The sequence below is a fragment of the Patella vulgata genome, chromosome 3 (genome assembly GCF_932274485.2).
Source record: "Patella vulgata chromosome 3, xgPatVulg1.2, whole genome shotgun sequence".
Taxonomy (NCBI): Eukaryota; Metazoa; Mollusca; class Gastropoda; family Patellidae; genus Patella; species Patella vulgata.
The window spans coordinates 23,496,019-23,514,764 of record NC_065881.2 but is presented as its reverse complement, the minus strand read 5'-3'; the positions used below and the strand labels follow the sequence as shown (position 1 = coordinate 23,514,764).

Below are 18,746 nucleotides of genomic sequence, written 5' to 3'. Positions count from 1 at the left end.
TCTGTAAGGGTGTGGTAGTCAGCCAGTATATCCTGTCCGTGTTGGGGCAGAAACTGCAATATATTTCAGTCACTGTTGTTGCAGAGACAGCTGTGAGCAAGTTTTATTGATGCAGGGAACTACAAAAAGTCTCTGCCATATTTATTATTATTCTTATTTTTAGGCCAATGTGTCGTCTTTGATGTATTAAATTTGTATTTTGAAGGACGAAGATGAACAAGTTAAATCAAGTAAACAACAACCAACAGTCACAAAGCCACAAGTTGTTAACGGTATTGTATATAACATTTAATACATTAATACTTTAGTAGTCCCAGATCTGTAATACCAGTACATGTTTTGAGAGAACATTAAATATTCCTGGTCACTCACATCATATTTTTTGTCAATGTAGATGTATGTTGTCGATATTTAATGCTATTCATTTATCCTTGCAAACTCGTTTTTCTCATTCAAGCGTATGCCTTCTTCAAAGTGCATTTTACAATACAAGACTAGTAATTTAACCATAAAATATAAGTACTATGCTTATTAAAGCTTTATTATTCCAATCAGAAAATCAATGATCTCTTTGGAAAATCCAAGTATCGGTATAAACAATTGAAATTGAACAGAAGCAGGGATAATTCTAAGGCATCAAGTGGAAAAGTCACTTGACATAAACAAAGCTCTATCACAGGCTTTGCAAACTTCATGGAATGAAAACTTGGGTGTTTATAACAGTATTTATTCATCATTAAGCATTAAAACATGGGAAATAACATAAGAAAAAACACATATATTCAATATTTATGTTAAATATCATTATGTTCGGTTTTTCAATATTTTTCTGAAAACAGTATTTTTGACGTTTTTTATTTCTGTGATGGTTTTATATCGAAAAAAAAAGACAATATTGCCCAGCTCTACATGAAGCTAATTTTAGTTATTTATTTTTAATTGTATATTTTTTCAGCGTTAGAAATAGATGCCAATACACCACGTTTCAAATCTGTATGGACAACACCTGAAATTGCTAACTTTTGTATGACAATGATGGATAGACATGGTGATGATTATGTGGTATGTTCTAGTAATATCTCCCTCTTGTTTTGATGTTGGATTCTTGTAAATGTAAAGTTAAGCAATCAGCTGATCACTCATGCAAAGATATTAAACAAAATTAATCATTTATAAAATGAATGCACTTCTAACCAATAATCATTGAACAAAGAATTGTGTTTTTAGCTTGTGGACCATCTTGAGGTCACAATTTTCATTTGGTTTTAAAAATGTTCTAATATATTGATGGTTGACTTAGATTTCATGAAACTTGAGATATAGGTTTATATCCCAAAGATATTGGTTCCTCTTGATATTAGCGTATATCGGACTGTAACCTCCTGGATTATGGCCCCTGATTGTACGAACAATCACGTTTTTAGCTTATGGATCCTCTAGAAGACACAGTTTTTAGTTGATTTTAACAAGTGTTCATAGACATCACAGATAAACCATAATTACGGTTGAGTTAGAATTTCGTGAAAATTGGACCGAGATGGTCTGATAAAATGGCCGCTCCCCTTTATAATCCCTTAATGATCAAGGTTGTGAACCCTCTAGAGGTCACAATTTTTATCCGATTTTGATTAAACTTTAAACATATCTTTATATCCTAAAGATCTCTGTCCCTTTCGATATTTGAGCATTTCAGACCATAACTTTCTGGATTATGGCCCCTAATTGTACAAAAAATCACTGTCATTTTAAGCTTGTTCTCTATCCATCTCTTGCAATATGTGGCTGTATCTTACCTGGCAACCGCTGGTTAAGGCATGCAGTTGCAGGGAAAACAAGTTATGTATAAAGATATATTGAATCAGTTTTTTGTACAGTTTGCTTTATTTTTACAGGCCATGGCAAGAGATCCTTTAAATATTTTCCAACACACACCTAAACAGATACGAAGAAAAATTGAAAACATGAAAAAGGTTCCTGGATTATACGAAGATTACTTGGCTTCTAGAGCAGGTGGGGATGAACAATCTAATTCATGATATCCAGGTTCTCAGTTGACTTTGTTTGTGGAGGTGGGGGGGGGGGGGGGCGGAGTGTTTTGTATTAAGGAAGGAAAGGAATCCTTTGTGAAATACAATATTTTTGTTAATCTTTGGGTGTTAGTTCCAGATTATCTCAGGTTAATCAATAAGTACAAAGTTTGATTAGATCCAGTGAACTGTGGCCTCCACCTATATGTGCTATCATGTCATTGATTTTTTGCTAAAGACCCCAACCAACAGCTGATTCAATTAACAAGCACTTACAGAGAATATAGTGCCCCGTCAAATGTACATTAATGTTTTACATTATACCTGTGCAGGTCCTAGACAAATCTATGATTAAATTTAAAGATGTATTATATAAGAGTTTGATAAAGAGCTGGTCGTTCTTTCTATAATAGTTTAAAAATATATAATGGGAAATGAATATATTGAAAATTTCAGTCAAATTACTTTATTCTGAGCAAAGTTATTAATGTTGGAATGGAAGTTTTTTTTAAAAAGAAATAGCCTAAATGCTCTTGACTGTCAAGTACCTTTGCCACAATAAACAAAATCTTGTTTTTCAGTCCTTTTAATTAGCAGCCTCTGTGAGTGGCGTCCATATTGATGTTAAGTGAAGATATGGTGGATGGTAGACATTGTCTAATCCACTCAATATCTCAGCCATCTGGTAGTGGAGAGGTTTTTTTAATGGCTTTTCGTGTGAATAAATATCTAAATAATTATTTATATAACATTTGAAACCGCAAAAAGGACCTATATTAGGCAGATTTAGCTCTTGACTAATACATCTTTAAGAAGTTAAAACATTTGTCTAATCCCAGTTTCTAATATGATAATTTTTCTTCATCAAATACGATAGAGTCTACATTGGATTTTGTTTTGAATTTTGATTGCAGCATTTTGTACTATAAATTGTTGAAATATGATATATACATGTATATCACATCTTACCATATATGATGGCAATCATTGGGTCTTATTCGTAGGGCTATTCCATTTAAGAATATCTGATTCTGAAGGATGGAGAAGAGACACTACCTTTTGGACACTCCCAACCAACAAATTATAAATATTTATCAAACTCTGTGCCAATAGCTTTTATTTTTAAAAAAATTACATGCAAAATACATCAAGGTCCTGTCAATATTAAAATGTGACAGTTATCACTCTTACAGATATTTTTAAATGGAACAGTGCTCAGTAAATAAAATCAGTATCATTTCATTAATCTATTTTATTGGGTTCAATATTATTTTGTACAAAGTGTATTATTGTAAATAAAGAATTCTCACAGTAATTTATTTTTTAGAGAATTTGAGTTTTTATTTTCGAATGTGTAAAAACTTTTTATAATGTCATTAATGCTGCAATCATTATTCACCTAATGAGCATAGGTTTTGGCTTTGTTGGATTTGTGAAGTGTGGGAGGGGGTGGTGAAAAATCAAACATGTTGTCACTGCAGTGGTTATTGCAATTCCACAGTTGTGAGTGATAAAGAGAAGGGTCACATGCCTTATTATGTGATGGTTATTGGTGATGAAACATGAAATCATCTTTCTGGAGGAATTTGATGAAAATGTCATACACTGCAGTATGATAGTCTTCAGTCCAATGATTTTCTTATTGTAACCTGTAACAATGGGTACAGTGCACGAAGAGTAGCTGGTTTTGTTAATAAACAGTGACCTACAGCTATCTTGATTACATCACATCTAGAATGTTATTTTAAAATGAGTTGTACTTCAGGTTCTGCATTACTAAAACTAATTTAATACTAGAGTAAAACATATAGAATCTGCAACTGGTAGAGTTCTTGTTGCCTTTAATACTTTGTTTCATTACAATTTCTCACTTCGATGGTCTTATTGTAAGAACTGTATATACTTTACAGCAGAGAGATAGGTTTTACTGCCAGGATTGCTTAGAAATACTGCCACTGGTTTATTTTGTAAGGTTCCTTATTCACATTTACTCAAATGTTGCTTTTGTTATTTGTATTTAGTTTATTTACAGTTTGTGACCAGATTTGACATACATATAATTTATACTACACATACATTTATATTATTATAAATAGCATTCATTCCCCTTACCGGGTGTTAAGTACATGTACTATTATATAAAATAATATTTGTTATTCGATACACTATCATATAAAATAATATCTTTTTTTCAATACACAATCATATAAAATAATAAATAATATTCATTATTCAATGCTCTGTCATTTAAAATATTATTTATTATTCAATGCACGTCTTAGAAAATAATATTTATTATTCAATACACCGTCATACAAAATAATATTGATTATTCAATACACTGTCATACAAAATAATATTTATTATTCAATACACTGTCTTACAAAATACTTATTATTCGATCCACTATCATGTAAAATAATGTTTATTATTCAATATACTATCATATAAAATAATATTTATTATTCATACACTAATTCATCAGTACAGTCATGTATAAAAATATTTATTCTTCAATAAATTGATCTTTTTTTTATACATTATTATCTACAGGAGCAAAATAAGGAGTTCTTTACAACCTTTTGCTTTTAATAAAAACTAGAACTAGTACTGACGTGTTCCGGTGCGTCAGGTCACGTCAACAATCAAGTTACACCATGAATTATGGAGTATAGTAACATCCAATACCTATTAAAGTTGAAAAACCTGTCATTTAGAAATCTTAATACAACCGGAAGTTATACTTCAAGGCCGAACATTTTGATATTAATTGTTAGTAGACATAAGGGTCATATATACGAAGATCAAGGGCCATTGAAAGGTTAGGTCACCAGATAGGCCAAAAGTCGAACCAAATTCAAAGTGAAACCGGAAGTAAACAAAATCGAAATTCAAAAATCGGCTCCCTAAAAATTGTTACCTTTTGGACTAGGTTGCAAACAAAAAAAAAATTTTTGAAAATCGGAATCAAAATGGAAGCTGAATATCAATTTGAAGGGTTTTTGTAAAATCCAATATGGCGGCCAAACGGTTGAAAATGTTATTGAACAAGGTCTCCGAAAATGAAAGATAATTATGTGGCCGCCATATGTCATTTTTAGTCTTTTTTTTTAAAATGGAGAGAACGATTCATGTTCGGAAAAAATCGGAAGGCCTCAGTAAAATCCGGAATGTTCCGGAAGTCGCCACAAAAGTTATGAGGCATCAATGTGTTCCGTATTCCTGCTAAGTTCCAACTTGATACCTCAAATACTAACGGAGATACGCCATCTTGAATATCAAAAAAGTGCTGAAGAAAACTTTCGCAAATCTTTGATGCTAAAATTAATCGAGCGAACTTCCGAATTCCGAAAGGTTAGGTCACCAGATAGGCCAAAAGTCGAACCAAATTCAAAGTGAAACCGGAAGTAAACAAAATCGAAATTCAAAAATCGGCTCCCTAAAAATTGTTACCTTTTGGACTAGGTTGCAAACAAAAAAAAAATTTTTGAAAATCGGAATCAAAATGGAAGCTGAATATCAATTTGAAGGGTTTTTGTAAAATCCAATATGGCGGCCAAACGGTTGAAAATGTTATTGAACAAGGTCTCCGAAAATGAAAGATAATTATGTGGCCGCCATATGTCATTTTTAGTCTTTATTTTTAAAATGGAGAGAACGATTCATGTTCGGAAAAAATCGGAAGGCCTCAGTAAAATCCGGAATGTTCCGGAAGTCGCCACAAAAGTTATGAGATACGCCATCTTGAATATCAAAAAAGTGCCGAAGAAAACTTTCGCAAATCTTTGATGCTAAAATTAATCGAGCGAACTTCCGAATTCCGAAAGGTTAGGTCACCAGATAGGCCAAAAGTCGAACCAAATTCAAAGTGAAACCGGAAGTAAACAAAATCGAAATTCAAAAATCGGCTCCCTAAAAATTGTTACCTTTTGGACTAGGTTACAAACCAAAAAAAAATTTTTGAAAATCGGAATCAAAATGGAAGCTGAATATCAATTTGAAGGGTTTTTGTAAAATCCAATATGGCGGCCAAACGGTTGAAAATGTTATTGAACAAGGTCTCCGAAAATGAAAGAAAATTATGTGGCCGCCATATGTCATTTTTAGTCTTTTTTTTTAAAATGGAGAGAACGATTCATGTTCGGAAAAAATCGGAAGGCCTCAGTAAAATCCGGAATGTTCCGGAAGTCGCCACAAAAGTTATGAGGCATCAATGTGTTCCGTATTCCTGCTAAGTTCCAACTTGATACCTCAAATACTAACGGAGATACGCCATCTTGAATATCAAAAAAGTGCTGAAGAAAACTTTCGCAAATCTTTGATGCTAAAATTAATCGAGCGAACTTCCGAATTCCGAAAAACCGCCAGTCAGAGCTCATATTATGGGATTCGTCCAAAGAATCCAAAAATGAAAACCCGATGAAGATCCGTTGAGAAGTAACCGAGATATGGGCAATTTGAGATTATTTTTTGTCCCATCCGTAAAAGACTTCCTGTTCTTCAAAAATGGCCCACTGTATATTTAATAATTAGATCCACTGAGGCTAACCACATCTAAGTTGGCAGAATGTTTGCACCATGTACAGTTTTGACCGTAAACATTGACTACCCAGCCCCCCCCCCCAAATAAAAAAATAAATAATAAAAATACTTACGAAAACAAAACTAGTTTAAGAATTCGGTCGTAAAAAACGCAAGGTCCGAAACACGTAATTATCACCAAACTTCTGCTGAACCCCATAACAATTTTCAGAATTAATAAAAGTGGTGTCATAATATTGAGAGGAGAATACTTATAACAGTTCACATAAAACATGGAATAGATAATAATGTGATAGGCTGTAAAGCATCGGTCAAAAATATTCGGGTGAAAAGATTATAAATATGTAAGTAATCGACTTTATAACGTATACCTGCCCGAAGAATGATTACATCAATGCTGGGCATATGGTAGAAATTAATAAAATATAGTTCAATCTGATTAAAGTACAGATATACATTTCGTTTCGTTTTTTATACTTTCGTTGGCCTACACTACATGAAGATCTAACCAGTTGTTTTGGAAGGTCGCGTCAGAGGTCATACGAACGGCTTTTGACCGTATGACGCCAGATATTTGATTAACCAACCAGCATTGATGTTTCTAGTTCCGTGCAGCTGACACCAAAAGCTCGCCGTAACAGACTATTTCATTGGCTAATCCCTCATATCATCCACTGCACGTCAATGATAACAACTCCTCCAGGTCCTAGTGTAGTGAAGACAAGTAAACCTAAATTTTGAATTATAAGAAGCGAAACGAAATAGGATCTGTGTTTTAATCAGATTGAAACTTTTTTATTAATAGAGGCTTGAATTTAGCAGTTTTTCATCAAAATATATATATAAAAAGAAAAGAAAAAAAATAAATGAAGCACTGAAGAAATCCTTATTAAACTCTATTTTATTTCGAATTTTTAATTTAAAAATTCAACTACTATGGCTTAGTTTATAAATTGTCTAATTTGATTGTCTTCTAGATAAATAATATAATTTACTGTAAAAATTATCTTTGAATTGGTTGCGATAATTCGTCTACTCTGCGCGGACAAGTGCCTTTCAACGCTGTTGGTTTCACTATGAAAGCTTCAGGATTAAACTGCAAGTGATCCATAGAGTTTCTGACTGTTGGTTGGGAAAGTTCATTTAAGCGATTAGTGGCTGTGGCTCTCCTTGCTGCTCTAGTAACTGGCCACAATGTTTCTTTATGTGGAAGGTATCCCTCCACTAAACCTTTCGGGCGAGCTAATTCCATACTTCTTGTTGAGGCAGCAGCATTCTTTGCCGATTCAGAAACCTGTGGAGAAAAGTATTTTGATAAAACTAACTTGTACCGGATTGTTAATTAAGTGACACTGCTGAACATTACACCAGTTGTTTTGTGTCTTGGGGAGATTGGCAGTACCCGGGACGCAGCGCCGGATTAACCAGTTGCCAGCGTCCCCACACCACATCTCGGTTGCGCAAAAAGCGATGTAAGCATGGTCGGACGGGGACTCCATATGCCCGTGGCAATGATGGGGTCCACCGAGCCCCTGTCTTCGACGTTTAGCCCCTAAAATATAATTATTTGAAAATTTGGTGTGTAGATTCTGTGTACCCCCCACATGCTCAAAGTGTATAGGGGACTTTACTTGTATTTATGATGGTTCTTTATTCTTGAACAATTCTTAGAAGTGCTTTTAAGCAACTCCCTAAATACGTCACTAGCTTTAAAAATGTCATTTTCCAATCCTTTCACTCTCTATACTTACTATCCATTGTGATTCTCTGTAGGGACCTACTGGTCTGTCTTTGGGGTGAGCTAAGGCTTCTACTCGTTCTGATGTCTTAGCTTTAAGGGCTGGTGGTGGAATGATGGTCTGGATCTCTCGGGCAGTAAGATGTGGACTCTTGTGAGCTGCTAGCATGGTCGTTCTTGGTCGTTCTGCACCTTGGACTTTTTCTGGCACCGTTAGTGGACTTGTGCGACCACAGCTGTAGAAAAACTGAGCTCTGTTGGGGTATAAAAATAATTTCTTTAATTTTGAAATATTTAGGCTTATGCGGGGTAACATCTGGTAATGCGATTATTTAGCCAATATTCACAGATGCTGCAAATATTATCTAGTAGCCGGTTCAGCATGTAACGTGGCGGAAGTCACAACACAGAAAATTGGAAGTTTACCAATTTAGTTGATTTTGATAATGAAACATGGATGTTTGCAATTTACAATTGTTTTTGTTTTTCTGGGCGTCGAATGGAAGACACGCAGATAAACAGAAGTTTGTCGCTTCTTAAGAGCACTACCAATGAATAAAACAACATGGGGCCTGTTTCTCGAAATTTTAACTAAGATAAAATCCAAATTTTAGTAATTTGATTGGATAATATTAGATTGATTTTAGTGCTTAGCCAATCAAAATTGAAGTATCTACTAAAATTTGGATTTTAACTTTAGTTAAGATTTCGAGAAACAGGGCCCCGGTTTTTAGAGTTGTCTAACTTACACATCATCCTTGTGATTACAGAAATCTGTTTTAGGATTAGCTAGTTGTTCTATTCTAGCGGATGCCTCCACCTTCAGAGCCCCGTCTGCTATATCAAATATTGGCGATGACCTACCGCAACTATAGAAAAATAAAGGTCTGCAAAAAAAGAGAGAATATTTATTTTAATTTTAAAAATTAAGAACTGCGAAAGAAGTAATAAATATTTTTGGGGATTGAATTTGGTCTAACTACTGTCATTTAGAAAAAAAACCCCAACAAACAACACTTTTGCATGCTGGAATATATGTAGAATTATCAATTATTACTTTCAAATTGCGTAATGTTTTTTTAGTTGGTTAAAACTTACGCATTTGATTTGTTGTTTTCCTTTTTGGCTTGAAAATTTCTTTTTGGTGACGCTAATTCTCTGACACGCCTTGATGCTTCAGCCCTTTTCGCTGTATCTTTTACGGGCCACATCATCTCCTGGGTTCCCCACAATACATCTGGACTAAGAATATAATTAAATATAAGCTTAGAGAAAAACATTTGACTATATTATTATCGAATATTATAGGCCGGTTTAACATTCGCGGATCGTATTATAGCTATTAATATGTAGCATATCCATTGCTGATAAATTAAACATTGGCTATATGTATATAATTGTAGCCTACTCACCCGACATTGGTCCACCATTTTCTTTGGATTTTTTTTGGTTTCGATAATTCAATTATCCTCTGTCTGAAATATAGGAAATTTTTAAATCAGTAAAACAATATTTTGCATTATGTTTCTAAGAAAGTAAGCCTAGTAGGTTTTTTTGTGCTCAGCAGAAAGAGCGCAACCATCAGCCAAGCAAGTTTTCGCCGGCTTCCTACTCAGTGGGCGACCTGAGGACTGGTTGCTTATTTTAGAAGAAATTTTAGCTGCTCTGGAATGTCAAAATGAGATATTAGCAAAGTAGCAAAACCGAAGATGTCTATGTGATTTCCGTTCAGTTTAATTGATTTTAAAACTTACCTTCCTTGATTCCGGATCTTTTCGTATTCGGCTAGAAAATAGAAACGGATATGTTTTAGATTATTTGAAATATAATAGTTCTAAACTGTTCTTTAAGTTCTTTCAATTTCAGATAATCCTAGAACTCAATTTATACTATCCATAATATTCGAAAATAAGATTTATCTTGCCGTGAAAATATGGGATCTTAAAATCCAATATTTAAAAAACAATGAACATTCTAAAATAAATACAGATGGTCGTGTTCACTATGGTCATGATGGTTTCGAGTGCCATTTGTAATGAACAAGGAAACATAATATCCCAGTAGTCAACTAAGAAGCAATTAAAAATGGCTGATTCACAAGCGACAAAACAATAATTTTAAAAAATGTGTATATATAGAATGGACTAAGCACTTGCAACAGACCGTCATTCAAGTTGGGCTGTTCGCGTACATCACCGCAGAAAATTGATGTGAAATTACAATAACATTTTTTTTAGAAAAACTAATGTAAATCACTTCATATACACTCATATTACATGTGCCTTTAGGCCTTTCCATTTTCAATTAATTTAAAGTTCCAAAGAATAGGGCTATACGCACTTTAAACATGCACATTTTGGTGTGTGTTGTTCGACTTCTTTTATAAACGAGTTTATAACGGGTCTCTAAACTCGCATAAACCAGTATAAATGAAAAAATAATGACCCAACAATTCGAACGATGTAAATAAAGGACTAATTAAACATGCATTATGCAAAAGGTAAATCTTACTATGTGTCTGATTTTCATTGTATTTGAATCCGATCTGCTGTTCAACGTCCGTTGATGATTAAACACAAAAATGGATAATCGAGACTTTGTAAATTATCGTGACAGGGATGACAATTGAGGCTACAGTGATTTTGAAAATAAGATTTTCTCGGCTTAGAGTGAAGCAATTTGACAGAAATTTTCAGCATGTTCCATTTACATCATCTAGTTTTTAACTGTTATAGTGAGAACTGTGAGCTCTTTATCTAATTTTCCATAATGTATCTTTAATGAGTTATATAACATTTGAGGCCCGACAAAATATCTGCATTAGGCAGATTTAGCTCTTGAATAAATTCATCTTTAATAACGTGTTGTTTGTGATGTGCACTTTGTGGTTTGTGATTTGCACTTGGTGCTTTGATAACCTGATCGTTAGTGACGTTGAATTCAGTTAGTGAATTGATATTTGACAAGGTGCTGCGGAAGAACCAATAGGACCAGGCCTAAAACCATTGGCGCTTGAGAATTGTATAATACGAAGTGAAACGATCGCCAAAATACAACTCAATTATCATCCAATAATAAACGCTAAAAAAAATATGAAATCGCCTTCCGTCAGTACGACAAAGCGCAACGTTTCATACATATTGCGTTCTCTTTCGAGATTATTTCATTTGGGCGACTATACTGAATAATTGTTTGCATTTAGAGCTTTGATATTGCGTCCATTTCGACTATCATAAAGTATTGTTGGAAATTTGTTTGTGCATTTCGACTCTGATCCTACTTTTTGGATAATTTGTATGCATTCAGACTCTTGATGACATACTGTTTCGATAATTTGTGGACAATGTGCATTTCGAATCTGATGCTGATTCGATAATTTATGTGCATTTCACCGTACTGTTGGGAGAATTTGCATGTGATTCATCTCCGATTACATGCAGATGGGAACAGTTTGCATGCCCAATGTTCTTCGTTAACGCTGGCTCGCTAGCCTGGAGGTCGGGTGTTCGATCCCTGCATTGGCCGAGAAAGTTCATCCAGATTTTCCGGCGTGGTTCTCCCTTGTCAGTGATGCAGGACGGAGGGGCTGACAAGAAAAGCTGTCTAGTCGTTCGGATGGGACGAAAAACCGAGGTCCCGTGTACACATTGGCGTGCACGTAAAAGATCCCTTGGCAGTTGGAATTCGATATAAGAGTAGGCCGTAGTGCCGCTGCCCGGGCAAAATTTCCCTCATAGCACACTGTATGGCTTATGCCCGTCTTCATTAGCCCAGGTTAGGAGCAGAACAGTAGGACGTTAAACCCCATTTCATTTCATTTCATTTTCTTCGTGAACGCAGTATTTGAAGAATTTGGAACTTCAATAGCTTTTTGGGAACTAGAAGGTATCTAATATTTTTTTATCAAGTGCAACTGGGTGAGGTTTGGTGCTTTTTGACGTGAGAAAAACATGCAGTGCTAAATCTGTTCTTACTTATACCTTTTTCTGGGAAGCCATCTCCTCTTTGATTTACTATAAATAAATAGGTAAATAAATTATTTTTAACTTCCATTTATCCGATTCAGATATCCTGAATAAAAATATTGTTAACAATAGTGTCTTTTAAAACTTTGTACATTAAAACTAGTGACACTGCCCCCCCCCCCCCCGCCCACACACCCTCACCGCCCGCATTATTTATCTGCATCACTTTTATATCTAATAATTGTGCTCTTACAACGCGTTCCTATAGGTTATTCAGTTTGTATTTTGTTGTGCAGTTCTCCTGCAATGTGACCTGCCTGTTAGGCAGCATGTAGGCTACAATTTTGAACCCACATTGTTTGCAATCTATATCAAACAGTCGGGTTATACCGTTTGATTAGCTGAGGATATATTGACTTATTTAATGTATAAGGTGTAGGACTATTGATCTTGACAACTAGAAAGGAGAAGATTTTAAAATGTCAAATATATGTTTTACAGTGTGAAATGTGATTTGGTTTTATGCGAGTGGGAGAAAGTTAGAGCTATGTAAACCCAAAGATCTTTGAGGCATAATAAATGGATTACTTCGCCTAAAATACAATATATTTAACACAAGGGTTTGGGTTGGGTTGGGTTGGGTTGACGTAATGTTAAATTAGTAATACTCTTCTTAAGAACTATATAATTCGACTTTTCCCGCTGGTAACATTCGAATGAAATTCTAGCAAAACTTTACTTGTGCGGAGATGGATGGGGGAGAGAGAAGGGTTATAGTGGGGTGTGAATCCGAGCATAGATGCTAATCAGTTCCAATACGTTGCGCACCCTGTCTTGTTTGTAATTATGCCACCAGTACTTATTCCCTCATAGTCTACAAATTACAGCTCGATTGTAAAATGCCACCAGTTGCGTCTATTCCCGTCTATAGTCTACAATTACAATTTACAGTCTGTTTGTTATAATTATGCCACCAGCGTGTGGTTGTTCGCACCTTTGATCAAAGACAAAGTATTATATTAAACAATAGGTGTATGTAACAAGACGCCATCATATATTATTTAATTTACATGTTAATGGTATCGTATAACATAATATAGCGGCTGTAATTTGTTCACAAATAGTACAGGTTTTTACGGTGTAAGCTATTAATTATTAAATCCCAGGGAGACTACAGCACGTTAACTAAATGTAGACAATAAGAATATTTAATGCACTGCATGACTAAAGTATAAAACTAGTCTGACTCACCTGCCCACAACCTCCACCGAAACTAGCACCCACACCACAAATTTTGCAAATTACATTATCCTAATAATAACTAGTGTAATAGGTACAAAAGCGAAGGTGTTATTTTGCGCTACCTTTGCAAGATTCCCCGAACAAATTGGTCTGTCCAATTATTAAAATTAGAAAAACCTGTGATTTGTATGTTTTAATATGGTTGGTATTAGCCTAGCCATTACATTACCGAAATGTCTGTTCAATCAAAGTACAAATGTATAGGCATATTGGTCGGCGCAACATTATGACTGTTGTTTCACTGTTATTAATTAGCAATAATATAGTCCTAATTAATCACGAGTTTCTTACAGGTCTAGTTAGAAATAGTAATTATATAGATATATCAATATAAACAGTTAATTTAATTTACCTTGGACATCTGTCATCTTATTTTTTTATTTAAAAATCCTGCTGCTGAACTCTCTGTTCTGTCACACTGAATTTCAACTTTGATATATTTGTAAAATCTGGAGGAAAGTTGTGTAAATCCTGCCTATATTCCTGGGACTATTATTCACAGTCCCAGCTAGGTATTCTAAACACCACAGGGGATTTCATTGAGAGGATAATCCGTTTATTCTAAACGTCACATAGCAACGTTCGCTTCAATCTGACGTGTGGTGATTATGTCGACATAGAGCGCGTGAGATTAACGAAGATTAGATCTAACGTTGTGGGTATGTTTAATCGATTGATTGATTTGTAAGATTTACAGATTAGATAATACATAGGTAGTAAACTGTATATAATTAACAAACTGTAAGATATTATCTAACAGGCAATATGTAATTGTAAATGTAATACAATAGATCTAGTAAACTGGCATTCTGTCAATATCCCACAATAATGAATAATCTACTAATTAATAGAGGCTACTTTATTAAGTTTGTGTCTGCATTTTTAAAGTGATATTTAAATTAAAATATATATTCTTTGAGATTATGATTGACGAATTGTAACTACAAAGAATAACCCTTACGGTGTTATATTCAGTAGCCGGTGATTATCAGAAAAAAACGGAAATAACATGCAAACATTAGAAACATCATATTTTGAGCGTGTCAGGGCGAACAGAAAAGTGCACCTATCCGTATCCGACCCCCCCCCCCCAATACACACACACGCGCGCCTAAGGTTAACATTGATCCAAGGTGTTTGATCTACAATGAAATTTAGCACTGACGCGTTTTTTTCATGTCCTTAATTTCTTATATTGAGGAATAGTATACTGGAAATGTATAATTTCTTCATAATGTGAGCACGTATATGATTCTAAAAACGTATGTATTTATTTGATAGGGTTACATGCAGTGGACTTTATAACAGCTATGGTGGGCAGAAAAAATACCAGACGACACGAAGCTGGTAGAAGAAATGGTCATTTTACACCAACAAAGACAGAAGATGAACCTCCAGTAATAAACAGAGGTATGGTATAACAAGGATATCCCGTGTTCAATCCCTGTGTTTGTCGAGAATGTTCCTCGACATTTCCCGGTCTATTTTCCCTTTGACGGAGGGTATGGACAGAAAGAACCTGTCGAAAAACCGAGGTTCCGTGTATACAATTAGCAGCACGTCAAAGATCCCTGACATTTTGAAATAAAAGTAGGCCAACGCGTCAAATTTCCCTTATGGAACTCTGCATGGCGTCTGCCCGGCATCGTTAGCCCTGTTGGTACAGAAATTAAACCTCAGTTTATTGTCAACTTGTATGCAAAACCACAGTCTGTGAGTTCAACTATGAAATATAAAATTTCTACTAATTTTTTCAGAACACTAAGACTCGTAAGATTTAAAGGAGCTAAATCGCTAATATTTGTGACCTAGAAATTGACACAAGTGGGTCCGTTTTTACTTTAATTTCAAATCAATTATGTTATGCAAAATACGCCAGAAGTCTCAATCGAATGGCAATCTCTAGCGTCTGGTTATTCTAGTCTACACCGGTAGTATTATTGCACATGCTCGCCATATAAGAATACAATCTGAACGACAGACTCACCCTACCTGCAGAGAAGTGACTCTGACACAGTGAATAGCCATGATATCCATATGACGTTATCTAAACGTCACAGGTCATGAGGTCACACCAACAAACAAATGTAAACACCATCATTATGATCATTATCAACATTACAAGACACAATGTTACATTGTAAACAATAGCCTTCTTGCAGCCTTTAAGAACTGTATAATCCGTACAGAACGTCTTATCGCTTCTGCCAATGATTTTTCAGAAATATAACATCATCTACAACACTAGATTTGACGTCGGCATATTGGCACTATTTTGTGCTTCGGTCGTGTCTATTTCAGATATACACAATCAATTCTGTTAATGTTTTTAGCGTGGGGATTGACTAAAAGTTAATTTATTTCAGTTCTAAACAAAAATTTAAAACTTTAACGTAATTTTAAAAAATGGCCATTCACTGTATACGTGCGAAAAAAAAAAGCCAGCTACCATTTAATTTTCGTACGTTAGTTACGTACGTTAAGAATATAGCTTCACCGTTTGACATGACTTGTGGAATATATTTCTGTGGTGGAATATGTCTAGCCTTATTCTTCGAGTCCCTTGTTACAAATGGCGGCGAAACACATTATAGTACACGATTCGTGTACCAATGTGGTGAAATGTTTATTTTGTCTTAAATATTGGATATCAGAAGCCCATCTTTTCCCGGTAAGATCACAACATCAATGTTGATTTAAATTGACAAATAATTCGTGTTTTCAATGTCGAAGACTTTGGATGATATTGGGTTAGAGACTTAACTTCTTTAAATATGAAGGTTCCTTGTCCTATAAGAGGCGTCCAATATTACGATGGATAGAGTCTTTCCAAGCCATACAACAGCACCATGGGAAATGATTGTCAATGTTGATTCCGGTTTCTAGTGAAAAAAAAACCTTTTTAACCCTGACAGTCCGGTAGCCTACCTGACTTCGGAAAGCATAGATTTCCCAAGTATCGAACTTGGCACGTTTTTCTAAATTACTTACCTACATCAAACTCTCTTGATTACAGCTTCTGTCTCGAAAGTAAGAAGACGACTTCATTTCGGAAGAAAGCCACCAAAAGACAGGGGAACTATCGCCGAACCACCGGAAAGTCCACAGGTATAGACAATAATTATCATTTGCATAAGTCCCGATTCGCCGACCGGAGTCGAACCAGAACCTTACTTCGATGTGGGGGACAATACAGAGGCTCCATTAACAAAGTACATGTAGTCCTAAACTTACTGCACGTTAGTTCAATAGAGTAATTGTAAAATGTTCAAATTTCATGTACGCTACGTAAATAGGACTAAGAATTTAAAAACCGATTAATGATTTTGCTTATCATGCCAGGGTATGTGTTTTTTGTTGCATCGAAACGACCAGGGAAATGTGGGTGTAACCAGTCAGACATAATTATATAGGTTTAGAAGTTTAATTTATAATTTTGTAAATTTTCAGTTAGTTTCCATTCTAAAAAAGAAAACAACGTCGCCAGGTCGTAGAGGAATACCAAAACAACGATTAACGAAAAGAACAGAGCAAAATGAATTTAAAAAGGTATGAAAGATTCAACACCACTGTTGACTTGGAAAATTATAATATATTTAGAATGCCGAGAAAATCATAGCAGAAAAACAGTAGAATTGCACAGTTTAAGCTTCTGAAGGTTTTATCAGCACACGTGTGGTTTTGTACCCCGGCCCACCGAGTCGATGGATTTTATTTGTTACTGCAGAAACGTTTGTAGGCGGTTTATGAATTAAGTCACAATTTACTTAGCTAGCATTTATTGACCAATGATATAACGTGGAGTCGCGGTGACTCAGTGAAGGCGCTAGCTCGGGAATCAGAAGGTCTCAGGTTTGTTACTGCTGTTTGACGAGAAAATTCCTAGGTCCTCCCTTGTTAGTAGTACAGCGTTAAGAAACAGTGTTTAGTCGTTCGGGCAGGACGTAAAACCGAAGTCCCGTGTTCATGTTTGGGTGAACGCAAAAGAACATTTGACCCCTAGACCATACGGCAGCTGTTTGGGTTAACTTTCCTTCCAAACACACTTCTTGACACCATGCCCGTGCACACTGCATGGCATACATATGCCCGTCTACATTAGTCCGGTTGGTGCAGAAATGTGGGCCGTTAAATCCCATTTCAATTCATTTACAATATTACATTCTTTCTAATGTTATATGATTATACAACTATATGGATTTTGTATTATTATTCAGGCCAAATCATCTCATTTGAGCAGTCCGCGTCGTCAAGTTGTAAAGAATCCTGGGATACGTCTTAAGCGAGAACTACAGTTTCTATTGGATGATGCCGATAACACTGTTTACCCAGTCAGGCTCAGATCAACATTACACGCCATGATGAGTTGTTATGGTAACCGTGAAATTACCGGTAACCAAGGTTACACTTCACATGGCTCCGACGAAGAAACACATTTTTCATCTCCGGCATCGACGAATCGCCACCCGTAGACATTGTGTGGCTTGATGGATGGATGGATGGGTGGATGGGTGTAATTTTATTGTGTATGCATGTTTTCTTAAAGAAAATCCGTGTTTTTTTGTTGTTGTGAGATTAAGCCTAATTGACGTAGTAATTTGATCACTGTTAACAGAGGCTGTAAGCCTATGGACATAGAGTGCAAATTGGATTTTAAACTCGTCATATTTGTGGTCCCTTTATTTCAACGTCTCCGGTTATTTGGATAAAAGGATATGGATACACATCATGTAACTGCCGATATATGCTAGTATGTTAGCTTTGAACTTCTAGCTTCCGGTAATGATCAATAACTTTAGACCTGCTGGTACCTGTAAGGTAACTGCATATTGCTGCGTGATGGTTATATGTGTAGGGCTATAAAAATAACAAAGAACTGAACAGGCCACAATACTTTGTCAGAAATGATGTACGGTATTCTGAACTGACGATTCGAGCTAATCGGAATTTATTAAGTGCTAAAGCACACGTCAGTGCAAAGAAAAGTGATGTCGTATTGGAGTTGACCTTTCGTTAACAATAGAATTGTTAGCGTATGTTGGTTTTTTTTTCAAGATCAATATGTGATAGGGTTCCACCTCTAGTAAAATTGGTTATTAAAGTTATGTTCTGTAAACTGAAAATCATGGAAAGAAATTCTTTGATTTGTATTTGATTTTATTATTTTGTTAC

General features: G+C 35.2%; 1 protein-coding gene and 1 long non-coding RNA gene across 2 annotated transcripts; both read right to left on the bottom strand.

Moving 5' to 3' along the window:
- Nucleotides 1-6,972: 6,972 nt before the first annotated feature.
- LOC130012333 (testicular haploid expressed gene protein-like) lies at nucleotides 6,973-8,623 on the bottom strand. Its single transcript, XM_056100032.1, has 2 exons — nucleotides 8,321-8,623; nucleotides 6,973-7,863 (listed from the first exon to the last, which is right to left on the bottom strand). The coding sequence occupies exons 1-2, from the start codon at nucleotides 8,621-8,623 to the stop codon at nucleotides 7,573-7,575; spliced, it is 594 nt and encodes a 197-aa protein (XP_055956007.1). The 3' UTR covers nucleotides 6,973-7,572.
- Nucleotides 8,624-9,422: 799 nt separating this feature from the next.
- LOC126815410 (uncharacterized) lies at nucleotides 9,423-14,122 on the bottom strand. Its single transcript, XR_007677884.1, has 4 exons — nucleotides 13,927-14,122; nucleotides 10,062-10,092; nucleotides 9,720-9,782; nucleotides 9,423-9,549 (listed from the first exon to the last, which is right to left on the bottom strand). It is a non-coding gene; the product is annotated as an uncharacterized LOC126815410 (long non-coding RNA).
- Between the last annotated feature and the right edge of the window lie 4,624 nt (nucleotides 14,123-18,746).

Bases quoted from the DNA above. Each gene is read 5' to 3' on its own strand.
- LOC130012333 (XM_056100032.1), bottom strand. From the start codon at position 8,623: ATGTTACCCCGCATAAGCCTAAATATTTCAAAATTAAAGAAATTATTT. The intron at 7,864-8,320 runs GTAAGTATAGAG...TTTTCTCCACAG, and splicing joins ACAGAGAATCACAATGGATA to GTTTCTGAATCGGCAAAGAA.